This window comes from Chroicocephalus ridibundus, chromosome 6 (genome assembly GCF_963924245.1).
Source record: "Chroicocephalus ridibundus chromosome 6, bChrRid1.1, whole genome shotgun sequence".
NCBI lineage: Eukaryota > Metazoa > Chordata > Aves > Charadriiformes > Laridae > Chroicocephalus > Chroicocephalus ridibundus.
This window is the reverse complement of record NC_086289.1, coordinates 30,342,280-30,368,327: the sequence shown is the minus strand read 5'-3', so window position 1 is coordinate 30,368,327 and position 26,048 is coordinate 30,342,280. Positions and strand designations below refer to the sequence as shown.

General features: G+C 41.9%; 1 protein-coding gene across 1 annotated transcript; it reads right to left on the bottom strand.

Moving 5' to 3' along the window:
- Positions 1-1,431: 1,431 nt before the first annotated feature.
- On the bottom strand, positions 1,432-19,475 carry RGR (retinal G protein coupled receptor). Its single transcript, XM_063339566.1, has 7 exons — positions 19,397-19,475; positions 16,046-16,202; positions 14,227-14,348; positions 4,556-4,709; positions 3,911-4,028; positions 2,574-2,687; positions 1,432-1,575 (listed from the first exon to the last, which is right to left on the bottom strand). Exons 1-7 carry the CDS (start codon positions 19,473-19,475, stop codon positions 1,432-1,434), a joined length of 888 nt encoding a protein of 295 aa, XP_063195636.1.
- Between the last annotated feature and the right edge of the window lie 6,573 nt (positions 19,476-26,048).

Sequence of the window (26,048 nt, the reverse complement as noted above, 5' to 3'; positions counted from 1 at the left end):
GTCAGGTAGTTTGTGACTAGATTGAGCCTCACGAGTCCCAAAGCACATCTCTGAGTGGGATCCTTCTGGTTAACTTGCAACAAAATGACATTTATTTCCTATCTCTAGCCAGGAGGAAAAATGTCCCTTCTACCCACTGATTGTTTAGCTTCCAGGATTGCACCACCTACCCTTTTATAACCCATATGAAACCATTTTTCCTTAGCCTTTTATAACCTATACACAACTGTTTTCCCTTCTAATATGTTGGGAAGCACCACAGGGATGGATCAGCTTTTTCTTTGGTTAGCTTCAAAAGCTCTTTTGCTGTCAATGTGTTGAAATGAATCATATGATCCCTGTATGAATCAATTAGGTTTGGCTTTTCATATGCACAATCTTTTGTATTCTGTGTGTTATGCACATATTTTTTTTGCAAATGACCCATCTTGCAGTAACAGGCAACATCAACTAGCTATTTTTCATCCTGTAGGCGATGTGAGCAAATACAAATGTTTAAAGTGGACATTTTTAATAGTTTACAAATTCTGATAACTGTTAAATAAGTGGCTTTTTATTTGCTTAGACTCTTTAATCACAACCAATTCAGTGATTGTTTTCACTCATATAGAGCATAGGGGAATTGAATGGCAGATGTGAAGTTAATTTTTATTCTTACGACATTTTCAGAACAGAATCTGACCCATACCTCCCTTTAGTTTTTGCTAAGTTTTCAATAAAAAGATGAATGTTTTTGTGATGGACTATAAGCTTGTTGATTGTCTTGGTAAGCAGCAGCTGCAAAATCTCATTCAGTTTAGTATGTGAGAAAGCTGAATGTCACACACTAATTCATTTGAATAGGAGCCAAGCTAATATTCCTTATTGGGGTAAAACGCCCACTGAAGTGTTTTTATGGAATTAGGATGGTGGATTCATCATTGAAATTTGGAAACTCCCATTTTGGGCGCATTGAAAATGCGTTGTGCAGACGAACAAGCTATTTATACAGACATGTGGTGTAATACTGGATACTCCTTTAATCTTTCAGTAATCCAGACGTTACCATATGGACAAACTGCACAGATTGATTTGAGGAGGCCTCACTGGATAAACGAATACCCTACTTCAGTTAATTTGCTGAGCTTTTATGTTAGTGTATCAGGAAAAAAAAAATGCTTTCCAGCACATAGTTTATTTGCAGTGACATATAAAATGAGACTGATGACAATCAACACAGGTTTAAGGCAGCTTGTTTGACAAGCAGCTCGTGATGGTTTGGACAGTTATCTGGAAGGCTTTCTTTCAGTTCTTCATTGCTTGTAGCCAATGCACGGCCTTTCCAATGTGGAACCACCTCTGTACGTACATATCAGAGAACGCACACAGTTTCCTCTACCATTTTGCTTTCAGTGATGTACCTGCATTAAATTGGCTTAATGCCTTAGTGGGTTATTTAGCTTTGTTATCGACCTCTGCTTTCTCAATCTTCTGTCCTGTGAGGAACTGCCATATTCCTCCTCTGTAGTTCTCATTCCCCAGGGCATATACAAAGGCGTCCACAGTTGGCACAGTCTTGGCAATAACGGCGGGAATCTGTTGTGAGACACAATTTTATGAACAGAAAAATGCATCAAGGAGCCAATGGGCTGATTTCAGCAGAGGCTCAGTTTCCCTTTACTGAACAAATGCCTGTCTCCGATGGCAGTAGCTTGCTACCTCCAGAGAGACGAGAGGTAAAAGCAATTTGGTCAGTGGGAGGCCCTTGCTGAGGAAATTATAGTCTCCAGGAGAAAGAATTTATTTAGATCAGCATTGCCTGAAACTGGGATATTTCAGTTGAGAGTGAATACACTTAGGAGGAGTGAATGGTGGCTGTGGGACACCTTTTGGTAGATAAGTGGGCTAATATTCCTAACACATTTTATGTGGGATACTGAATACCTAAGTACAGTACTGCATTTGCTGACCTGAAACTAGGCTGATTTTTCAGAGACTGAATAAAAGTTGAAAGGTTTGATGTGGTATTACTGAGTTCCAGAGGCAGTCTTGGAGCCAAGACTCATAGATAAAAGGGAAAAAAGGAGGCAGCATGACCTTAAGAGTGATCAATTGCAGGTTCCCTGAGGAGCAGGAAGTATTAGAAAAATGAATGAGACAAATAGTCTCTTCAAAACTGAACATTTTTAGCTGGTACTTGACTGTGGGAAGGATACAAAAGTCTGCTACAAACCATGAAGCAGTACAGGCTACAGACCCCTAACTGACTGATGAAGAAAAACACCCCCTGGCTTCCTAAACTGTTGCTTGATCAAAGCAGTAATACAATGCCTTTTATATCACAGTGCTTAGCTGGTTTGCCTTAAAAGTGGCAGATGAACAGAATGCTTTGAGGAAATGATCTACTTGTTATGTATGTTATAACAAGTATATTGTTTCCTCAAAACATTTTGTTTATATGTTATATATATGTTATAACAAGTAAACCCAATTGTGAGTAAATTGGCATTGTTCCATAGGAATGGAGAGAGGAGAGTAAGGAGAATATAATTGTTTGAATTCCCTGCCGTTTGATTACGGCAGCATAGACGTACCATGCGGTATTTTGGTGAAATGAACATCACATTTTCAACTGCTGCGTAGAAGCATAAAAGGCAATAGGGACCCCAGCAAATGACCAGTGTCTTCAATGGTAAACCAGTATTAAACTGAAAAACAAGAGCAATAAATTCCTTTGTGTTTCACAACCACTCACTGCAACAAGCAGATGGGCCAGATCCTGTGAGACTGTGGTTTGTGTTCAGTAGCAGGAGATGATCAGCCAGCAGGATGTGCCTTCTTAGAGACTCTTGCAGACAAATAAACTGTGTGATGCCATTACCATGGCAGTGCAACAAACGGCTGCAGTGGCATCTGCGTTGTGGTAGTAGGATTCCTGTGTCCTTCATGCTAGGGCCTTGTCTATGGTGTTCATGGCCAGCTGTTCCCAAGTATCTCGTAAATATTAATGATAGGGAAGTGATAATTTCATCCTTAACTAGTCTGCATAGCTAGAGAATATCCTAAGAAAGAAATCACATGCTATTGCATAAACTCACTGAAAAAAAAGGTAATAGACAATAACAAACGCTGAGATTTGTTCAAGAAATATGTAGAGGGCACATATATATATATTCCAGACAGCTACAAGCCAGTCTGCCTGACTGTCTCTTTGCTGGTATAACATCCCCCTTGAGAAGTGACTGTCTTTACTGAGTGCAGGGGTTGGGCTGTGCCTGCCAGCCACGCGTAGTGCCCCAGACTGTATAGCCTGCACCTAAGGAAACAACTCATATAATCACCACATTACATTCCCATAAACCTGCCACGCCAGAGCTGTTCCTTTGTTTCCAGCTCATAAAGATTTCTGAATTTCCTCAGCCAAGTGGAAACACTGCATGTTTAGGAAGGCCCTTCTCCCGCTACGGGGTGCCTGCATGTTTTCTTGCAGTGCTGCAGTTCTGGCTGACTTCCTCAGTGATAAGCTAAGAGCCTGTAGCAAAGCAGGAAATAATGATCCTTCCTCAACAAAGGTTCTCTGGAGAAATATTGATATGCTATTAGCAAATATTCTGCATGCTGCGTGTTTGTTTTGTGACTAGAGTTGGACCAGTGGTGGTGGAGGGGTATCCTCAGGGTCACTAGTCCAAACCCTGTGTTTACAGCGCTAGTTCAGGGCAGATGTGGCTGGCTGGTCAAATCTCGACATCTCTAAGGATGGGCTTTCCGTGAACTTTCTAAGTTTATTTACTCAAGTAACAATGGGGAGTTAGCACAGAAGGAGCTGAGCCAAAGCCTCTATGAAAGAAAATGGCTTTTTGAGGACTTTGTCTCTATTGGATGCAGCCCTATTTTGGCAAGACAGTTACAGGGGCTAAGGAAGCTTTCTTACCTTATAGTGCCCACTTTTCTTGAACTTCTGGTGTATGGACTGATAGGCCGTCAGCATGATGAAGCCCGGGATCATGAAATTGAAAATGGACAGAGCAAAAAGAAACGTGATATAGTTTCTGGAAAGGGTGAGGAAGGGAAAAAAAAAAAAAAAGACGTTGTTAATTCCTCTCTAGGGCATCTCTGTAAACTTACTGTAAATATTCATTAACTTGTATTTTTAAAATTGCCAAAACCAGTTTTGTCAACATGCTTTAGGTGCAGCATTTGCCAAAGGCCAGTTAAGTTGTGTGGGATGGACGGTATTGCAGAAAATCACAACAGATGTTTTGTTTCTAAACACAAGCATCCCTACTCAGACATTAGTGCTGGACTGTATAAAACCAAAACCATTCAGAATAAAAGTGTCAAGTCCTAAACTCAGAAAAGATGCAGCTTATAGACGACCAAGGAATAAGGGAGTCGCAGAAACCTGAGCGTCAGCCTCCACCCCAGAGGAAGCTGACCTTAGCTGTTCCCACATACCCCGGCTCGTGCCCCAGCAACAATGATGGAGACAGATGGGGGTTTTGGTGTGCTGCCGAGGCCACCCCAGGGGACGGCGGCCTCCCCCCCTTCTTCCGTGCAAGCTGGCCCCAGCCCTCACCTGTCCCCTTTGCTGTAGTCTAGGGTGCAGCAGGTTCGGAGGGGTTCGTAGTCATATTCCCCCCACCCCAGCAAGGGCATCACGGACCAAAAGGCAGCAAACAGCCAGGCGAACACCATCATGGAGATGGCCGTGCTCCACTGCAGCTTGCTCCCTGTGGGAAGAGAAAAGCGGATCTCTGTGCCCAGAACGAAACTGGTGGGCAAAGCTGTTGGGCTCTGTGGGGCCAAAGCTGAGTGCCCCGGCCTCTGGGCCTCAGGCAGAAACAAGCAGTTGTCTGTGCTTTGTAGCCTGCATCTGACTTGAGTCTAGAGGAATCAACCTTGTGTAAAATTTGAAGGAAGCTTTTAGTCTTTAGGAAACCGCAAATTGTACTTTCCTTTCGTGTGCTTTACTTACACAAGTGCTGCATTGCTGCTCAGCCTTGTACCACATTGGAGATACATCTGCTCTTACAAACATCATATTCTTGGGTTTTGGGAATGTGTTTAGAGGCTCAGATGAGGCAGAGAGAAGGCGGCACAGGGTGAGGCAGTAAATAGTGTCTGAAGAACTAGAGCCTAGCTGCAGGGTGTGGGCCAGATCAGAAATGTGGCTATGCGGGCACCACCCAGCCCCTGCCTACTCCCTTTTGCCCTGCTGGGAGTGCAGGGCACATGTGGATATTAAATATACCCTGGTTTAAAATCACTGCTCATCAATATCTATGGGAATATATATATACAACCTGACAACAGATCTTGTTCTGAAAATACTGCTGGTCCAATTATTCTGCCCTTAAGGTCATTGCTTAGCCTGGAACAGGAAATGTGACGCTCAGCATTAGTAATTTTTTTCTAATTTTATAATAAAAATTATCACTTGTGCCTATCTCATCCAGTTCCGTAAAATACCATTGGAATAGGTTAATAAATGAAATGAAAGATTGGAAACTTCAGAAGACATGGGAAGTATTTCTCCATGGAGAAGGCAGGCAGGCTTCCCCACTGCTGTAGGACATCATTGTGTTAGCCTTGCTGCTTGCATGTAAAAGGCCTGTATAATTTTGTTATCGAGGCTAACCTCCATCATCATGCCCATGCTGAATAGCCCATGGCGCCAGCTGCACCAGTGAGGAGCACAGTGACTTTGCCCACTACTCCTTTCTAATCAAATCTGCCGTTAGGGAGAAGTAATGTTGTAATTTTCACTGAGGTTGGGAAGCAATTTTTTCATCTGCCCATAACAGCAGCATCATGACAGCAGGCCAGGAGGATTCAGGCCAATTCTGACCTTTCTCAGAGAGGTGAAGGACTGGAGTCGAGGTTCTGCCATGGGACCAGAGGTGGCTGACTGGTGGGTGGAGAGCATGTGGGGTCCGCACAGGCTGGAGATCCCTATAAGGCAGCAGCCCCGGGAAGGACTGCAAACTCTACAGTAGCTATTTTGTGTTGTGCTGTCCCTGTTTATTTTAAAGACGGATAATAAAGTAGGTGTGTTAATGAAATTGCCCTTTTACAGGAACTCTGATTCTACCTCTGTCTTTTTTCTTATCTTCCAGAGGTTCTTCAGGGAAAAGAATTAGAATTTGAATTGCATTAAAAATCAACTTGGAAAAATTGTTTGGTACATGTGTTCAAAAATTAGTTATGGGAAAACACAGGTGTACATATTGCAATTTAAATGGCAAGGAAAAAATAAAGAATTACCTACTCCACATTTTAATATGGTGGTTACGAAAAAATGTATTGATTTTTTAGTAATTGAAAACATTATTTTTTAATAATTACTAATGAAGAATGATTAATAATGACTAATATCTGTCTTTTCTATGATTCCTACATAGAAGATACACTTTATCTGCAAAGGCTCAAATATTTCTTTGTAGTACTGATATAACATGACTCTAGAATGACATAGATGAAAATAAAGGAATAGTTTCTGATTCAGGGGACTAGAAATACGAGTCCAACTTTCTAGTAACTTGTAATTATTCTTAACCTCCCAGTCCAAAGAAGCATTGTAGCCTAAGTTGGATCTTTCAGAACTGAATCCTATTTAGGTATATGCTCAAATAAGCATGTTAGAGTTGTTACTCATCCAAGGTTTCCACTTCCATTTGTGTTCTACATAGTGGTTCTTGTAGCTTGGCTTTACACAACTGTAACTTGAAATTCAATCTGGACGAAGCTTATTACACAAGCTGTCAGGTTTGTTTTGTGTTTTACATATTCTAGCAATTCCTTAAAAGCATTAGTAAACATTAGTAAAATCAGCTGCACTGAAACCTGGCTCTGAATTTTGTTTCTTTTAAACCAAGCTCATGCCAAAAGTAGCTTTATTGCTTTGGGAATACAATTTTGTAAGTGGTAAGCCCTCCCGATATTCTGAAAAAACAAACTAAATCTTGGGGTTTCTTTTTCTTTTCTTTTTTTTTTTTTTTTCGGTGCCTCAGCAAGTCCTGTAAGATAGTTAATACCAATTATTTCTCATGGTAGCTTGTGGCAGAAACTTTGCTCTCTTTCCACCCCCATCCTTCCACTTCATGGACTACTGCAATATCTTGAAGGTCTCAAAATGCGATGGGCCATGACTGAGGCACTCTAGAGTCACTGCATCCTAGACACACACTGGCACCTTATGGGTCTTTGCATGCAAGGAAAAGATCCTTGCATTGACAAAACGTGCCCTCAGCTGCTGGGACAGTGCTGGTGGCATGCTGAAGGCAGCCTGTGGGTGCCTGCACCGACAGGAGGCAGCTGATCCAGCTGCCTGCATGCTTTTGGCAAAGGGTTGTTGGAAGTCTCACCTTTCCTGCTGTCGCCTTGCACAGAGAAGCAGGGGAAGCTCTTGCTCCACTGGCTCCCACCATCTCTGGGGTCTTTCAGGGCGCCCAGTCTTTTGGTGCCATGTCTTTCCTCCATCCCCATGTGCTACCAGCTGGGGTGCATGCAGGCAACAAGTTGTGAGGCTTCCCACTAAATGGCTTTTAAATATTTTCTATGAAGAATGGCTTTAATGAAGATTTCTATGTTTAAATTTTTAACAGGAAAAGTCCAGCCTATAGGACTCTCTAGGGGAAAACTCCCTGTGCCTTTGGCTGGCAGTGCCCTGCCTCGGTTCCCCCCTGCTGCAGCTGGGAAGGTCTCTCAATTTCCATTAGCTTGCTTTTTTTTTTTTTCCCTTTATTTTCCCAATCCTTTTGCTTTAACGTTTGTGCCTCTTCTATGAAAAACTATAAGAAAAAGTTTATTTTATTTCCTTTTCCATGGGTGTTAGGAAAACTCATTTTCTTATTAGAAGTAGAATAAAAGGACCATGCGATAATGGAGTCTGGCACCAGGCGTGTCTCGACAACCTGCATTTGGAAAGCTCATCTCTGGGGCTGAGTTCATATGTTCTCTCTTCTCACATTTAAGGAGTCCCATTTTGGACACTAGAAAAGGAGAGAATGAGAACTTACAAAACTAATTATTTCCTTCTGGATTTGGCCTTTTGCAAAATGAGAGTAATGGTGAAATAGTCCTAGTGAAATCAGCTGCCTGTTGACCCTCCAGGAAACATCGTAAGTAGCTAAAAATGTATGAATGTAAAATTAAAGAAACTTGATATTATTTTAGTTTTAGCCAGAAAAAATACTTTCAGTACAAGAATAGTGAAAGAATCATGCTTCGTTTGCATGGCAAAAATGCCCTTCTCTGAGAGGTCCAACAGCAAGAGAGCAATTCAGTTGTTTTTCTGTAGAGCAGGCCATTCCTTTACCTTAAATATCTTTTTTGGCCTGATAAAATTTAATATAATAGCCATGTATGTCCTAATTCAGTTAAATGTGTGTGTATGGAGTTCAGCATATGCTTAAGGATATAATTGCTAATTATAGCCCAGCGCTGGCAATTTGGTCCTATAAGTCCAATCACTCTTATGCTCTGGCTTTCTCACCCTGAAAAACAAGACAGAAGCACCTCTTTTCCATACAGTGAAATATTAATATAGGCGATTTTAAATGGCTTCTGTAATCACTTTGGAACCAAAAGAGGTCACTCTTAAAAACAAAACCCCCCCCATCATTTAAAGATTACTAAAATCGTGATATCAAAAGCTTAAATTTTAAGAAGTTCTAGATAGAGCATGGAACAATCCTTTTGATTATGCTGGCCAGTTTTTAGTGACATAATCATAAACTATTTCTCCATCTTTAGTCTTTGGGGACATTTATGGATTTAGATTTTTTGAAGATTTATAAATCGGTCAAACATTTAGATCATTTTCACAGACAGCGAAAAATACATCTCTGACACAGTGGCTACCTTTCAACTAGATTTCAGGCTGGTGTTCATAAGGAATTTCTCAAACAAAAGGTCAAGAGGATTTTCTAGGATGGAGGGAAAATGTTTCCTCATTCTTGCAAATGGTTAAGTTATAATAGCTGATACGTTCCAGAACAATAAACATGGCTTGTACCAGACTTCATGGCATACATCACTTAAAACTGGCAAAGTTTGACACAGACAAAAATATCTGAAAGTCTTATAAGGGAAAATATGTATCAAGGCGTAAGTAAAAGAGGTGTTGGTACCTACTTCATCTGCAGTGCAAAAAGCACTGAGTCACTGGTGCTCATGAGTAGTCATTTTTTTGTAGGAATAAGAAAGCTGCACTGTGTAATAGCTTATTTTGTCCATATCATTAGAAAAAGCTCTTTAAAATAACCTAATAAAGGGATTTTTTTACTCCATTAATTTTTTGCTACGGTTCTCCATGATCATAAAGCTGTCTTGGCGATTACCTCCTGCTTCAGTGAAAATGCAAGATCTGTACAAACACTGGCATTTTGTCTGGGAAAACTGATGCAGGTGCAAGGAAGTGTGGCAGGGTGGCTGCAGTAACTGTGAGAGAAGGTAAGGACATGCTCCTAATTTGACAGAGCGGACAGCTGCAATTGGAGCAAATGGTAGTTTGCTAATCTTTGAATACTGATATAACAACCTAGATTTCCTTGAATGTTAAGGATTAGATAAAACTCGCTGCAATTCTACTTCTTGAAATTGAATGCTGCTGCGAAATCCCTGATGATTTTGTTCCATCTTTTCTCTCATAATAATGAGAAAAGTGCTGACATAAATCACTTCAGACTTTCCATTTCCCCCTAATTCTGAAATGCAAGTGTAAAATCTTCTAGATATGTTTCTTTTCTTTTAAAATTATATCTGTATGCCATGGTTATGAAAGGAAAAAATTGACCAGAATCCTTCCCCTCTCGATAACCTGCTGATGGCAGCGTGCTACCCTCTTGCCAAAATGAACCATGTGTTACATTGAAATGCCTTCAGCACAGACATCTCTGCAGTAGGTGGCTGCCTGCTTTCAGATTGCTGAGCCCCTGGGCTGTCCACTGGCTGCCCTCTGCCTGCCTGATCCCAGCTCCAGTGAGACCTCCTAGGCTGCTACTTCTTTCCTCCCTTGCTAGGTTAGGAACATAATTCAGGATGGTTTCCTCATTTCTATGGCCAGGGAGGGAGAACTAACAATGTCTGCCTTGACATAAAATGTCATCCTCTGTCCTGAATGCTTGGCTATTGATAGACAGCTTCCTCAGAGTTTGCCCTTTCCTCCTTCACTGTCAGGCACTAAGATTAAACTGCGTCTTTTTTTCGCCTTTTCCCCCTAATGATCAAATTTTGAAATACAATAATCTTCCTATCTTGCTAGTCATTGACATTCAAACCTTTCAGACTCTCATGCCTTTTCTCCTCTTATTGCATACTTTTAGACTACAGATTTCTGTAGTTGTCTCCTCCTTGCTGGGAAAGTAGCACCTCATAGGCCCCAAAACCACATTAGGGGATGAAAAGAGAGTTGCTCAGCATGGTTGCCTGGGAGGAAGAAAGAAAGAGGAGGAAGAGTAAAATCTCTTTAAACTCTTGCTTCTCTCTCACATGTGGTGGTCATACCGTTTTCATCCATGTGCCAATCAATAGCAACCTGTTTTCTCATGCATGACATGTCTAGTTATCAATATGCTTTAAAGGCTAGTACTTTGTCACTGAGGGTTGCAAAGACTTCCAAATTTAAAAACTTGGTTAATTTTCAGGATATTGGTGAACATATTTGTGTTATTAGCATCCAGAATGCCTGAAAAGTCCCATTTTTTCTCATTATCATAGCAATCTCTCACATTCTCATCAGTTCCTTCTTCCTTGGAAATATGGATAGTGGGTAATCAAATGTCAAGCTGAGGAATGCCACAACAAACACTTTCTCGGAAACTGTTAGGACATAACAAAAATATTGGGGATGATGCAACTGAGTCTGGAAGGAGTACCAGTTCCCGGGGAATGAATCATAGAATCATAGAATCATAGGGTTGGAAGGGACCTCTGGAGATCATCTAGTCCAACCCCCCTGCCAGAGCAGGGTCACCTAGAGCAGGTTACACAGCAACACATCCAGGCAGGTTTTGAATGTCTCCAGAGTTGGAGACTCCACCACCTCTCTGGGCAGCCTGTGCCAGGGCTCTGCCACCCTCAAAGTAAAGAGGTTCCCCCTCATGTTTAGGTGGAACTTCCTATGCTCAAGTTTGTGCCCATTACCTCTTGTCCTGTCGCTGGGCACCACTGAAAAGAGCCTGGCCCCATCCTCCTGACACCCACCCTTTAAGTATTTATAAGTGTTGATAAGATCCCCCTTCAGCTGTCTTTTTTCCAGATTGAAGAGACCCAAATCCCTCAGTCTTTCTTCATAAGAGAGGTGTTTGAGTCCCCTAATCATCTTGGTAGCCCTTTGCTGCACCCTCTCCAGCAGTTCCCTGTCCTTCTTGAACCGGGGAGCCCAGAACTGGGCACAGTACTCCAGGTGCGGCCTCACCAAGGCAGAGTAGAGAGGGAGGATGACCTCCCTCGACCTGCTGGCCACACTCTTCTTGATGCACCCCAGGATGCCATTGGCTTTTTTGGCCACAAGGGTACATTGCTGGCTCATGGTCATCCTGTTGTCCACCAGGACACCTAGGTCTCTTTCAGCTGAGCTGCTCTCTGAAGATAAAGGGTTGTTCGCTTTGGTTTTTAGGCAAAGGTATTTTGTACTTTCTGTACAGGCATGCAACTCGCACCAGTGTCAACAGCAGTTTAATGTATGGATTGAGAACACAGTATAGCCTGTAGGCTTGATATATCAGATCTATGAAATACGACTTAATCTTCCTGGCAGTCAGCATGTGAAGGATGAAACTAGAAGTGCCTGGTTTTACTGGAGTAGACCCAGAGCATGAGCTTTTAAAACCTTCTGGGTTTTTGCTTTTGTTTTGTTGTTCAAAATGTTCAGTAATAGCAGCAATGTTTGGCTGTCAGTAAGTAACAATTTGAGCAAAGTAAAGAAGCTCGTGCCCTTAGGGTCTCTCTGCCTTTGCTCTTAATGTGGTATGCTCTTGACTGGAGATGTGCATGACAAGAAAGCATTAAAGTCAATGTTGCAGAGTAAAAGGTCTTTCCACAGACATGCTTATTTTCAGGCTGTCTCTCTTGTAAAATACAGATGCTACTCTTCTAGCTCCAAACGCATTTCAGTGTCCAAAGGGTGTTGGAATGGATTTAGCTTACAGCCTGCATTGTTTGGGGCCTTTGTCTGGACATGAAAAAAAACTCCAACATTTCCTTGCCTGAGCTGAATTCTTGACAAAAGTTGAAGAACAAAACGTTAGCAACCTTTCCACCCTCAACCGGATCATCAGATTGAACATGTTTGCTGTGGGTTCTGGGTGTGTTTTACCACTTGCTGCTTTAATCATACAGAGGCTGTGCCTGAAAGGCTGTGTGGATGCTAATGGTGGAGGGGATTGAAGCACTGCAGCTCAGCGGTTTCTTCCCCAGCCAACTTTACACTTTCATTTAGAAAATATTTTGTGAAGTGGTCTGAGCAACCTGTGCTTTAGCACAAGAAAAGGAGTGCTGCGTTTATCTGTCAACATTGCCAAAGGAACACAATTTTTTTGGGAATGGTGCAGTCACGTGGGGTGCTCTGGACTCCTTAGTTTTCTGGAAAGGGCCTGGCTTTAGCAGGAAACACAAAAGCTACAGATCTGCATGGGAAGACCTCATCCATTTCTCCCAGGTGGCGGAGCTGCAACACAACTGCCAAAATGGCTAAACAGTGCAGATTAGGGCATTCCTAGCATTACGGAGTGCTAAAATGTCCTTTCAGAGCAAGTTTGTATTTCATATCATGTCTCTTTCCCTTTTCCTAGTGAGGGCCATGAGATTGTACGCCCTGCGTTCCTCACTGAGTTCATTCCTAATAACTTTTAAAAACGTTAGCTACTTAGAAGTAAACTGGAGAGGGAAATGGGACTGACAGATACTAAATTGCTGTATTTACTATGAAAGTTGGTGTTTGGGGGGAGATTAGGCCCCACGAAAATATCCACGAAAGACAAAAGCAAATATCATCCCTGTGTGCCCTATTCACAAGAAAGCAGGTTTTGCTCGTTCCAGTGCTCACAAGGCTGCTAGTTTGTTTTACAGCAGATGGTAATGCCCCTTGCTGTGCGTCCTGACTTCTGTGCTAAGAGAATACAGTTATTCCCCTGTTCTCTCATCTGCGGCGGTGGCTGGAGCGCACCTGGAGGCTCAGCACACATCCTAGCAGTCTCCACAGACACCAAATCCAACTCAGCACCCTAATTCAGCAGAAATTTCTACTCATGTTACATAAATGCACAAATCTAGTACCACCAAAGTTTGGGGAGTAGTTCTGTGATAAAAGACAGAGTGTCTCTGTCTCTATAAATCCATAAATTTGACAATCCTGTCAATCTCTCTTTCTCACCTAAATCAAAAATATGCTTTCATAAGTCCACAAAAGAGGAAATTTTTTTTTCCTCGGTTGATCTCCCTGTCTAATATTAGATTTCCATTAAATCCAGCTAAGGTGTGAGATAGTTAAAAACTGAATTGCAAGAAAAAACAAAAAGTGGCCTCAGTAAGAGATGAAAAAGACCATATTACTCCTCTTTTCAGCTTAAAAATAGCTCTGCTGCTTTTATTGAAACTTCCAGATAATTTGTTTCTTGCTTGGGTACAAATGTACCGAGTTCCAGTCTTCATGAGGGGGCCTGGAACATAGCACAAACCCTGCGAATGTCTCTTGTGCTCCAAAGTGCCTGTGTGTCACACAGCGCAGCTGCTGAGCTCTGTCTGCCTGATCCTGCGTCTGCAGAAGTGCTTTGCTGTGGGCTCTGTTCCAGCTGCCGTACCTGCAGAGACAGCTCTCTAGCTACACGAAATTTATCTGTAATTAGTAAACTCTGCATGGGCATGGAGATCTGTTTGGTACACAGCAGGGTGTTGGATGGAAGCCCAAGGTGTATAGATTTTTCTTTAACATGAGGAGCTGGATTTTGTTAGGGACACTGAAGTTTACTTATGGAGAAGGTGAAAGCATGGCAAGAGGGTCAGGCCTTGGATGTGATCTGGAAGAGGAAATACCTCCTGAAGGTGGTTGGTTAGTGCCCCCTGTATGGGAGCAGGTCCTTTGGAGAGATTGTTTATATTTGCTCTGTCTCTAGTGTGTAAGATAAATAAGCTTACATATGAGATATGCAGATAATAAATATGTGTTTGCTTTGATTCTCTGAAATCTAAACAAGCTGCTTTATCGCAGGATCTGGGAAAGGTTTCTAGGTAAATTTTAGCCCTTACTTGTACAGTAGTGATGATACCGGTCCCAAGCGACCGCAGCACTGGAACTTATGCTGGCTAGTGCTGTCCAGAAGCCCTGGAATCCATGAATTTGACAGCCATCAGAGCCATAGGGCCAGTATCTGTCAACAAAAAAGAAATATGTTAAGAAAATGATAGAAAGAAGTGAAGATATGTTTGGAAATTGCATTAATGTAGAAGGCAAAATGATAGCCTGTGCACATGCTTTCTACGTCTGAGAAACATTGAGAAAGCTGTGGTTGCCTTTAGGTATTTCCTAGTATTTATCTTGCTGTGGTGTCTGATACAGTACAACAGCTATTTTTACTCTTAATATGGAGAAGAAAATATAACCTGCATTTATGTGATGGAAAGTTGTTTTTTTTTATTTGAAATCTATATTTCATCCAATTATTCGTATCTTCAAAATTTGCACCCACTGGGACCAGCTAATTTGTCAACATGTGAAAGTAAAAAATGTGTAATAACCTTTTGGAAAATCAGTGTTCACTGTGTAACAGAGTACAAAAGCTTTCAACAAACAAAAATACTCCTGATAACAAGACCGAGGCCTTAGTCTCAGCAAGACCTTGGTCTTTGCAAGACCAATTCTTTGCAGGCATAGAATGAAAAGAACCATGAGATGATCTGATGTAGCAGACATCTGCTGACATGTGCCTTCAATGTCCTGGTGACCCATAGCAAGGAGCCGTGGCTTTTTTTCTCTCTGTATTCATCTAACCTGACTCTTACGCTCATAAAGCTGGCTGTGAGGTGGAAATCTTCAGCAATCTCCTTTCTTATGTATTTACAGAACACAAGTTTAATTCCTTAGGAGACTACCCCTGCAAGTCCCTTTGAACGGCAGATAGCTGACTTCTTGGGAGGCTGGGAAACTTCTGCTCCCATTTAAAGGAAAATGTCCTGCAATTACTAAAACTAAGCTCATTTTGATGTATTGACTTTAGCTTTTCAGCTTCAGTTCAGTTAAGGCATCTTTATTGACTTCAGCGAGACTTAAGTGTCTGAAACAAAAGTGGGCTATAGAGGAGGTAAAATAGTGTTGAATAAGGCCTCATTGGAGCTTATTATTGACTTGCTAATTTGCAAGTATTTTTTTATATCCACTAACAGAGGATAAAATAGTCACATTCTGGCTTGAAATGTATTTTTGTTCTCTATTAAAGGTATTTCCAGGGTTTAAAATTAGGCTACTTAGGTGGAATTATTCATGTGGTAGTTGGCTTTTTTTTTGAGTATGGTTTGCTTGTGATTTGTTTGTTGTAATTATGCGCTGAAATGCTCGATATTGTTTCTGTCCTCTGTTCCAATTAAATGACTGACAAGTGTGAAAACATGGAAAATCAAATGTGTCATAACTGATGTGAACTCCGTGCTAACGGATCTGCATTTCCATTTTTCACAAACTCCTCAAGTAAGTGCTTTAATGGAAAGGTACATAGCGAAAGACTTGCAGATAAATTTGGGGTCAATCTAGAGGTTTAGTCAAATGAAAACATACTACTATTTTGATATTCAAGTAGCTTTTACTATAACCACTGGTAAAGCTGTCCAGTTAAATGTCTTCTATAGTCAGTCTTATAATCTGTCAGTGATTATACGCAGTAAAGTCTGCTTTTTTACTTGCCTGGTAGAACTATATAGAGTTTCAGTTTGCTGTTTCAGATTGAGAGAATGAGAAGGTTGGTTAGGTGGTGTGCTAGAAAGAGAGTCATTTAATTAATTTGACCTCTTAGAATGTAAGCGGCTGGTTTTCATGTGGTTCTTCTGAACATCTTTTAGGAAAAAGAAGATATACCTTAGGAAGCTGGAAAAGGCAGCGATGAATGCGTTGATGCAGATCCCGCAGTCGGCTAGTGCAATGCTGAGAACCAGCAGATTGCTGGGTGTTCGGATTTCTTTGATTTTTCGGAAAGAAATAATTGTCAAGCCATTCAGACAGAAACCAAGCAGGGCTGAAATACAGAATTGTTTGGGGTGATTCAACTGGAAATGGAAAATATCTACAGTGATACTGCTGTGTTTTTTTAATGAGAGAACAATAATTACTGACGAAACATGCACAGGGAATATATCTGACGTGGTCACAGTCTGCACCCAAGTTACAAAAACTTTCAGGAGAGAAGTCATGGGTGACAGCTGAAGCCAATGCCCCAGACTATATCAGGGATAAGGCCAGTCATGCGGAGCAGAAATGGTTTAATCTTATTTGTAATTCTACCTTTTGTTTTGAATAGAGAAACCTGATTGCCAGGCTCCATCCAGGGAAATGTGGGTCAGAGAGAGGGAGATTGAGAGGAGGCAGCTTCAGAGTGGCTGACAGTCAGCACATGCTGCTGTTGGACCTGTCTCCAGGCCTGTCTTTGGTACAGAAATGGGTTGTGTTTAATATCAATTGTAACATTCTTTTGTGTCTAAGCATAGAAATCCCTCAGCAGTGTTTCAGTCAGCCTGCCTCCCTTTGGGCTCCTGTCTAAGGTTAACCTAGACAGTGCTTGAATCACACCGGCTCAATCTTATTACTGTCCTTCGTCAATGGACTATACATGGAAAGGAATAATCTAATTATAAAAAGCAGTCACTCATAGATTTAAAAAAATAAGTTAATGTTGGTTTTCAAAGGGGAGCATCTAAGCAACCCCAGCTATTCACGCAGCACAGGGCTGTGCCACCCTGAAACCCATTCTTCACTGGTTTAAACTCAAGTTTTGTCCTTTAATGTCCTTTTCAAGATGACCTGAATTATTCTAGCTCTGGTGAGGCTCTGACTCAATATCCCACCTCTAAGTCTCAGTTAGATGAGAAGCAGTATGTCTTTTTCTTTGTGTTCTTCTTGGAAACAGAAATGATGTAGCACAGAAAAAAATCCATATCCCCTAATTCTGTAAAGTAGTGTAGTTACTTATGCTTATTGTCTTAATTCTGCAGTTACATAAGATGGATGATTTTGTCTAGTCAGAAATCCTGCTTCTACCTTAATTGCATTAATGGCTGATGGCATAATCATAGTAACAGCTGATGTGCGTCTTTCATTACACAACATATAACAAAATATTTCCAGGAGAAGTATTTGGAGCCATTTGAAATCTGCTGTTCCTATTTCCTCCCTGCCAGCTCACCTCCCACCCACAGGGTAAAACTGCTGCCAACTCTCCCAAATGCAATCAAGCCTTTAGGAGAGGTATGTTGTGGCCATATTTAGAGTAGAGCTGAGGAGTTACTACTGTATCGACTTTTTTCTATCTTTCCCCTGTTTTTGGAAGCTCCAGGCTTCACCCCACTCTGCTTTCTTGAATCATAGAATCAGAATGGTTTGGGTTGGATCATCTAGTTCAACCCCCCTGCCCTGGACAGGGACACCTCCCACTAGACCAGGTTGCTCAAAGCCCCATCCAGCCTGGTCTTGAACACTTCCAGGGATGGGGCATCCACAGCTTCTCTGGGCAACCTGTGCCAGTGTCTCACCACCCTCACAGTAAAGAATTTCTTGAAGGCCAGCATGAGTGTACAAATAGAGAATTTACTAAATTAAAAAAAAATAGCTTTGAGTTTCCATTTTTAGAAGAGCAAATATGTCCAGTTAATAAAGTGAATAAAAGGTTTTCCTCTTCCCCAGCACTTTTTTGCAAACTGTACTTAGAAGCTGCAGCAAAAAAGGAGGTCTTCATTGCATTTCTCTCAGAGTCTCTGAGAAAGTGAATTAATCTTTGATTATTTAGTTTGATCTTCTAAGTCAGACAATAAGGTATTATTGCCGATCTGCTGGGCACATTCTGCCTAAAACCCTGTAGAAAATACTTGTGTTTAGTAAAACATAAATGTGTTAGACCACATTTAGTTTTAAGGGAAGGTTACCAGCAGGTACTTTGCTTGGGCTTCAGCAATGGCAGGTCCCCACAGGCTACAGCCCCAGGCACAGGTGGATAGGTGGGAAGGTGGGGGCCGGCAGGGCTGTTGTACCACAACCATCCCTTTTCCAGCAGGACCCCGCTGTCAGGCTCTGCCAACACCTGGCAGTGTCCCTGTCCTCCTGCGATGTCTCACCCCTCAGTAACGAAGTGCACATTCATGCCAGGACCTGCCCGGCCCTGCAGATGGCTTAATGGCTGTTGGCCAGGTTTAGCCCTGTTTAGGCAGCAGCTTGCCCCTGGGCCAGTAGCAGAAGCTTTTTCTTCTCTCTCTCTTTCATCCAAGAAAGTGTTTCTGACACAGGTCTTCCAGCTTTCATTTGCAGGCAGATATGATGCTGCTTTCCAGCTGAGCTAGCCTTCAAGGAGAGGGCAAGCCTCCTCCTTTCTCCAGTGCTCCACGATTGCGGGGTGAGCTGATGAATATTTATATCATTCTGATGGTGCTTACAGCTTCTCCTCTGCTGTTGGGCCGCACGATACCTGCATCCCCAGCTGAGCAGCACTATGCGGAGATGGGATCCCAGGCCCTGACCGGGATGTAGCTCAGAAGAGATGCCAGTGACTGACACCAAAATAATCCTAACTACAAGCCTCTCCTTCACTAGCTGCCAGGTAGATACAAATTCTTAGTTTTATTGCAGTGTCTCAAACCTTAAGAAAAGCTAAATTAAATGAATACGGTCTCCTACCTTCAGTTTTGCTTCTTAACTCTGTGAGAGCTTTTGGATCTCATGCAAGTATATTTCTGTGTATTACTTTTACCCAGCAGCCATTAATTGCGGCGCTACCAATGGAATCTGGATGTATGCTAAAAGTTAACAGGCTATTTTGGACCTATCATCTTTGATTATATGACGGCCATCACAGCCTACAAAACGAGCAGCCCAATTTTATTGAGAGATCATAAGTCATTTCAACGTCCTTCCTCTGACAAAGATAAAATTGCCTTTAAAAGTCAACAACAAAGTCTTACATCCCAAATTCTTGATAAGAAAGCTAAGTAGCAAGTACTTCCCTGCCATAGGGCAGCTACATATACGGAACAGATCTTCACTGCAAGTGGCTTGCAGCTCACCCTGACTTACTCACCAGAAGTACTGGTCTTGTAGCCACAGTAACCACCATACGTCTGGGTCAGCGTACCACAAATGCCGTTTGCTTCAGTTTTCCTTCCCCCTCCCACCAGGAATAATAGGGGCAAAAATGTTATTGCTGCTGAGGTTCCGCACTGAGCTTACCTTCTACCAGCAGGGCAGTGCCGATGGCAAACACCTCTAATTCAGTGAAGCCTTCAGGGAGCGGGTATGCAGTGACCATACTTGCGATAAAAATGCCAACAGATTTAACCTCTGCCCTCTGTTATAGCTGTAGGGCTGCCTTTTCTCTGGATCCCCCTTCTCCCACTAGCTCAAGGCTTCTTAAAGGAGCAGCTCACGTGCAGACACATGCTCATTATTATATAAAAGCTTTGGGGTTTTTACTCCCATTGCTACAATCCCTGCAAGAATGTTATTAATGATGGGACTAGCATCAACCCGCACTCCCCCTTTTCCTGCAAATCGTATTTCAGACACCAGCAAAATGAAAGCATTCACTGCAATTACAACAAGTTCTTTGTAGAGACAAGATTAAGAACCCTGTCCAGTTAATTCTGCAACACTGGAAAAGAATTAAAGGTTGTGGAACGAAGGAAACACGTAATATATAATTGGGGAGTGACCTGAAAAACAAAGGGGCACTCATTGAGTTGGTAATTAGGGGAAAAGTATGAACCAATAATTTCTGCAGCATACTCTCACCACTTTCTTAGTGACTGGCCAGTGTATTTTTCTGGCAAAGACTATTCTGTATATTAATATATTTCCTCTTCATAACTGAGGCTTAAATTAAGGTGCACACTGGCACAGCCTGATTAAAGGCAAACACTTACAAATTACTGATTTTGGGCCCTGGAAGTACCAGGATGTATGCAAGCTGCCTAGTGGTGAGCGCTCACAGGAATTACCTTACTGTCCTTTTGGAGACGTTTGAGGACTGGGGTCTTGCTGTAGTGTGGCTCTGGAGTGTGTGCAACGTGTAGCTTGTCCAGCCTCCAGATCCTTAACTGCCGGCTGACTTCCCACCACATGATGGATTCGAGATGTGCATGAGCCCTTGTTGTTTCCCAGCAGGGTCAACCATTTTCATTACTTGTACTACTAATTAACTGACTCTTTGGGAATTTGAATGCCTGGATCCTGCAGAATGGATTAAAAGTAAGCAACTTGGCCATACTACTTAGTTTTTAACCTACATTTAGAGTAGCAGTAGTTATGATAACTACTAGATAGGCTTGTTTTCTTTTAATGGTGCTTTATTCCGCCTTTTTTAGTGTATTTGTTTCCTTTTTTTTCACTTCTCATTCCATACTACTTTTCCACAGACCTATTCATTGCCTTAACAACAAGGTGCCACTAGCGTGACAGTTGCTACTTTGACACATGATTTTCTTCACCCTCTAATCCTACTGCAAAATGGGAGCAAAAAGGGAGCTGAAGCACAAGGGATATTGTCTTCCCCCAGCTCAGGCCCCACACTGTGCTGACCTGGCTCCTGCTTGTTTGATTCACTCCTGCAGAGTGAATTTGCTCCAGACGCAGCCAGATCTTGTTCATGGTTCTCCTGACTACACAGTGCAGGTGCGTTTACAGTCAGGGGTCTTGATGGAAGACAGTGGTGGATTTTTTGCAGTTTTCCTGGAATCCGTGCTTACAAGCTGTGATGCCCAGGAGAACTGATCGGAGCTTCAAGGCTGTCATGAAACCATCTTGCTGTGTTTTGTGATTTCTGGCATTCAATTTACGGCTGTTTTTGATGTAGGTAATTGCCTTGATGGATATGCTCTTGGATTTTGAAGTAGGATTCAGGAAGGCATGATATTTGTTAGGCTATATAGATGTTTGGTTTAAGCAGAGCAAAATTACATTGCACCTCATAAATCCATCGTTATGTTCGCCTTTCACTCACCTACATGTCTTGATGACAAAGAAGATGACAGCCCTGCCTCCTAGCAGGGTAAATGACTGATCTAAGCCTGTGTTTTAATAGTGATCCATTGTGTGTTCTTGCAAAAAATTAGTGCTAGATCTTGTAAATGTGCTGTATTTCTTTTTAGTGTGATTGTTTTGACAATAGATGGCTCGTTGTAATGCTTGTCAACATAAAGCTGCACAGCCTTTCTAGACTACGGATAAAAGACATGGATATTGTCTGAACTGCCCTCATGAGGCACTTTTGGTTGCCTGCCACTGTACTTCTCTCTCACTCCCAAGCAAACCTCCCAAATGTGTTACACAGCTGGTATTTTTTGTGGTGTGCATTAAAGTCTGTGGTGCAGACTTTGCTCATTCCAGAACTATTTTTTCCATGAAAGTTTACCCCAGCCCCTTTGGATTTAGAAGAACTTTATTAGAATGAATATTGTGAACTTGTTGGTTGCTTTTATTCAAGTGTCTTAAAAAATTCCCACGTCTAAACCTTATTTACTTTGTCAGTGCTAAGTCTAACAACACAAGTCAGTCACTTTTTAGGGTGGTTTATCGTCTGACTCGAGTGTAATTGGTATCAATAGAAACTTTATGTACTAGGCTCTTAATATCTATTTTTGATGCTGTGTTAAACTGACTTTCTAATAGTCCATTGGGATAGTATGGGATGATGTGTGTCCAATATGGCTGCTAAATTTAGTTATAAAGGGTTTTCTTCAAGCCAAGAGGAGGTGTAAATGGGGAATAAATTATTGAGTTTGATAGAAACTACTAATGATAGTTCTTTTCCCAGTTGGTAAAACAAAGCTGCATTCATTTCCTTTCCCTCCTTTTTATGTAAGACGCAACCTCATATTCCTGTGAAGTCAGTGAAAACATGCAAAGGATAACAAGTTTGCCAAAGATACTTATTAAATCCTGAAATTATGAAGTTTTTAGTGATCCCTTTCTACTTGATGCCCTCTTTCGATAGCTACTTGCTATTTCCAAATTCAGGGGAAAAGGTCTTTCAGTCAACCTGACATTATCTTGCAACTTCATATTTTAAATTCCCACTGATCTCCTCTCTGCATCAATAAAACATCCATATCATTTTACCCTCTCACTTAAGAATATTTCACTGGTTACTAATTTGTTTGCAAGGAACACACAGAAAAAAGATCTGATATGTTGTTGCCGGCTGTCCCCATGGATGTCATAAGACTGTATGGATTTGGTGGGAGCATATTAATCTTTGTAAAATGTGCATTGTACATTTGTACAAGCACAACAAAAAAAAGGTGCAGTGCAAAGATAACAGAGCACTCATGCACTCTAAATTTTCTCCAAGCAATCAATGCAGATTACTGACATACTTTTTTATACTCACAGCAAGAACTTTGCTAAATTGACATATTATTATTCCTCTGCCTTCCTAATCCTTTCTTCTGATTCAGGTTTAGTCAAATTATCTTTGACTTTTTATTCAAAAACACCCTTAAATGACAAACTGCAGCATTTCAGCAGAAGCGAGCTGGGAATACAGCCACACAGGACTCTGGTTTGTTATCGCAGAGATGAATAGTAATCTTGGTCCCCATGGGAAATGCTTCTTATCAAGGAAAGGAAATCAGAAAGTGTATTGTCTGGAGACCTTCTGGTTGCAGTTGTGTAAATTTGTTTTGTTTTGGAAGCAGTGACTGGGAATATGCCCCAAACCGTAAACAGGTGCCTGGCATTGGCCACAGGAGGGACGATGCAGGGGACAAGCCTGCAGAGCAGCATGTGGACAGACGTCAGCCCTTTGAACAAGCTGCAGCCCCATAGTAACTGTTCTCCTCAATAGCCTGGCAGTTTCACACACTCCTCAATCTGATGTTCTCTGCAGCTTCCCCCAGACCTATTTGGAGGTAGAAGTAGTCGTGAAGCCCCAGGGATGGCCAAGGAGGCTTCGGGGAGGCAGGAGCCAGTGGTCATGCTTTTAGGGGGTGAGCATGGCAGCCCTGGGGCCAGTGGGGAGGATGTGAGGGTCTCCAGGGCAGGGTTTGTGATCTCCTTGGCCAGGATGGGGACCGGGGGTGGGAGGTGCTGCCTGTGCAGAGGAAGGGAGAGGAAGGGGCTTGCTTGCAAGTGCAGAGAGCCAAGATCAGGGATGTATCCAGGGAAGGCTCCTTGACCATGCTCAGCCAAAGTGAAGGAGCTGCAAATTCAGTAAGAAGAAGTAAGGGGGAGTAAGAGAAGTAAGGGAAGTAAGAAAGCAGGAGGGCATCTTCAGAGTCAGAGCCAGAGTGATGCCATGCGAAAATCCCTTCAAAGAAGGATGCAGCTCCCTCCTCTCCTCCCGAAATGTCATACGTTGACCCTGTTGCTTGTCTACACAAGGATGGAGCACCACCTGGGTGCAGACAGTCATTCACACCCGTCCTGTGGCCTGGTCTCCACACCGCATGGCTGCTGGGGCTGGCTTCCCTGAACACCACTGCACTTCAGGCACCTAGAGAGATGAAACTTGCTGTTGAGTGGAGAAGCATTGCCTTTTCTTCCTATGCTTGAGTTGCCCCTCTAGAGACAGGTAGCTTAATTGATAGTAAATTGAATACATAGTTGATAAATATATGTATATCCACTCAGGCTAGAAAATTAATAAAGTTACTAGAACATTAATTGCTTCCTAGACTTCTTAGGCTTTGCTGGATATACCAATCATGATCGTGATCAAATATATATAGTTCTTGCCTTGATCTGTTACCTGTCTCTCAAAATGGATTTTAGACACCTTTAAATAATATGTTTTGCTTTTGGTTAGCCTACTGATTTTAGGGTCATATACCTATTCACAATATAATGAAATATGCTATCTCTGCTGAATGGTGGCATATTTCTTTAAAGGAGGAGGCAGTCCTACAGAATATAGGATATACCTGACACTGTTTCTTTAGTTTGTCCTGTGGGATTCAAGCCTTCCCACAGCATGCAGAACAATAACTCTTTCAGGAATTACAGTTCAAAGATCAGTATCCAGTTCTCAAAGCAAACTCTGGTTTCAAGAGGGGCTTTAATTCTATTAAGAGAGGATTTGCACACCAGCTCTCCTTCTGTTTACTATTGCTCTTGTAGAGAAGCAATAGGACTCTCTCTGAACCATTCCTCAATGTATCTGTGCTACTGACCACGTATGTAAAGGAACTTCTAGGCCATGTATGACCAAAGCACCTAATTTTCCCTGTCACTGTGATACCGTATATTTTGCTCCTCTTAGTAGTCCTCTACCAGTGTCTCTCTGTAGGGTTTCCCCCCAACTTTCTGCTGATTCTTCCCTCACAAACGTTACTTAAGCCTGAATTCTGCAGAGCTTTCCTTGACTTCAGTATAAGATCTGTGTTTACACTGAGAGTGATTCATCACATGTAAATTTTTCCATAGAGAAACCAAATGTGCTATTTATTCCATCTAAGCTAGACTTTCTCTACTGTTACTGGAGGGAATGGGCAGCTCCTAAGCATCGCCCATCTTAGGATAGGACAAATTGTGCTCTGGAGACACCTCTTCCTCTTCACTGACTGTTGGGAGAGCCCAGGGGTTGCTACGCATTGATGCCTACCTTTCAGGTGGCTATATTAAGGAGCAGTCCAATCATTTGTACCAGAACATAACAGATTTGGGGCTTTCCGCTTTGTCCTGGTTCTTCTGAAGCTTGAGGGTAACTACAATCAATGCCCGGTCCTCACTTCTTTAGGCTTCTTTCTTCTCCTGAAGGCTCCTGTGGAAACCCAACCAAATATACACTGTTTACAACAGATGTGTCAAGGCCTCTTGTGTTATCCAAGTGCACTTTTTAGTGCACATTAGGGTCAATCAACAGAACTATTGATAAACCATACCTGTGAATTAACCAGTGCTTTCCCGTACATTTCCATAAAGCAACTGTTACTGGTTTTTTAAAGATTGCCTAATTGATTTAGCTTCTGTTATCCAATCCTTTGAGCTCAGTGTAATAAGCAATTTCTTCAAGCTGAGTTGCCTTTTATAATAGAGTGGAACGACACTTGTAAAAACTACATTATGTTATCTCACAAGACTGAATTAATCATGATGAAGGCAGAGCCTTTGGTTGTGCTTTTGTTGTCATCTCTAATGTGAGAATGTTGCTGAAATATTGTTTGTTTTGTAGCTAGCTAATGAAGGAGAGGAGTTTTCGTAATGTGCCATTTCAGAATGATAGTTCCAGGCTTTCTTATTCAGCTTTCCATTACTTTAGTCCTGGTAATTGTTTTCTTTTTACAGAAAAAAATCCAATCAGTTTCTGTATAGAATATTTGGTAGGCAGAATCTCACCATGAAGTGGAAATCTTGATTAGGAAATTGCTTTTCAGACAAACAAAATATATGAACCGTATGTTACATAGGTGTTTTACAAGTAATCTACGAAGTTGGAATAAGAGAGAATGCCCAGGAAACAAATGGTTTTGCTTACGCTCCTCCAGCAAAATGAAGTAACCTGCCAAACACTTTACATGAGACATTGAAGCAAATATAAATGGTAATTTTAAAACTTTAATGGACACATTTACTCAATAAGGTAGAAATGCCTAGAGTTGTTGAGGGTAAAATACAGGCACTGATGAGTGAATTGTCAAGAAGACAAAAGAAGCTTGGTATTTTTTCCCAATATATTGGTAAAAAAGCTTAATGTCCATCATGATAGATGATTAAACTCTCCCCAGATGAGAAGACCTTCCAAGGACCTTGCACAGCCCTTCAGTTCTGTGGGAATTCCTTGGGGAATGCCCTCACCAAAGCTTCATCTCGTTATATGTTTCTTGCAGGCTGCAGCACAAGTGCTACCTCCTGCTATTAACCTTGGAGCATCAGCCTTCCCCATGTT

Coding starts and splice junctions, on each gene's coding strand:
- RGR (XM_063339566.1), bottom strand. CDS start 19,475: ATGGTCACTGCATACCCGCTCCCTGAAGGCTTCACTGAATTAGAGGTG. Junction 14,349..16,045: donor GCCTTTTCCAGCTTCCTAAG/GTATATCTTCTT, acceptor TTTTGTTGACAG/ATACTGGCCCTATGGCTCTG. Junction 4,710..14,226: donor GTATCATCACTACTGTACAA/GTAAGGGCTAAA, acceptor CTCTTCCCACAG/GGAGCAAGCTGCAGTGGAGC.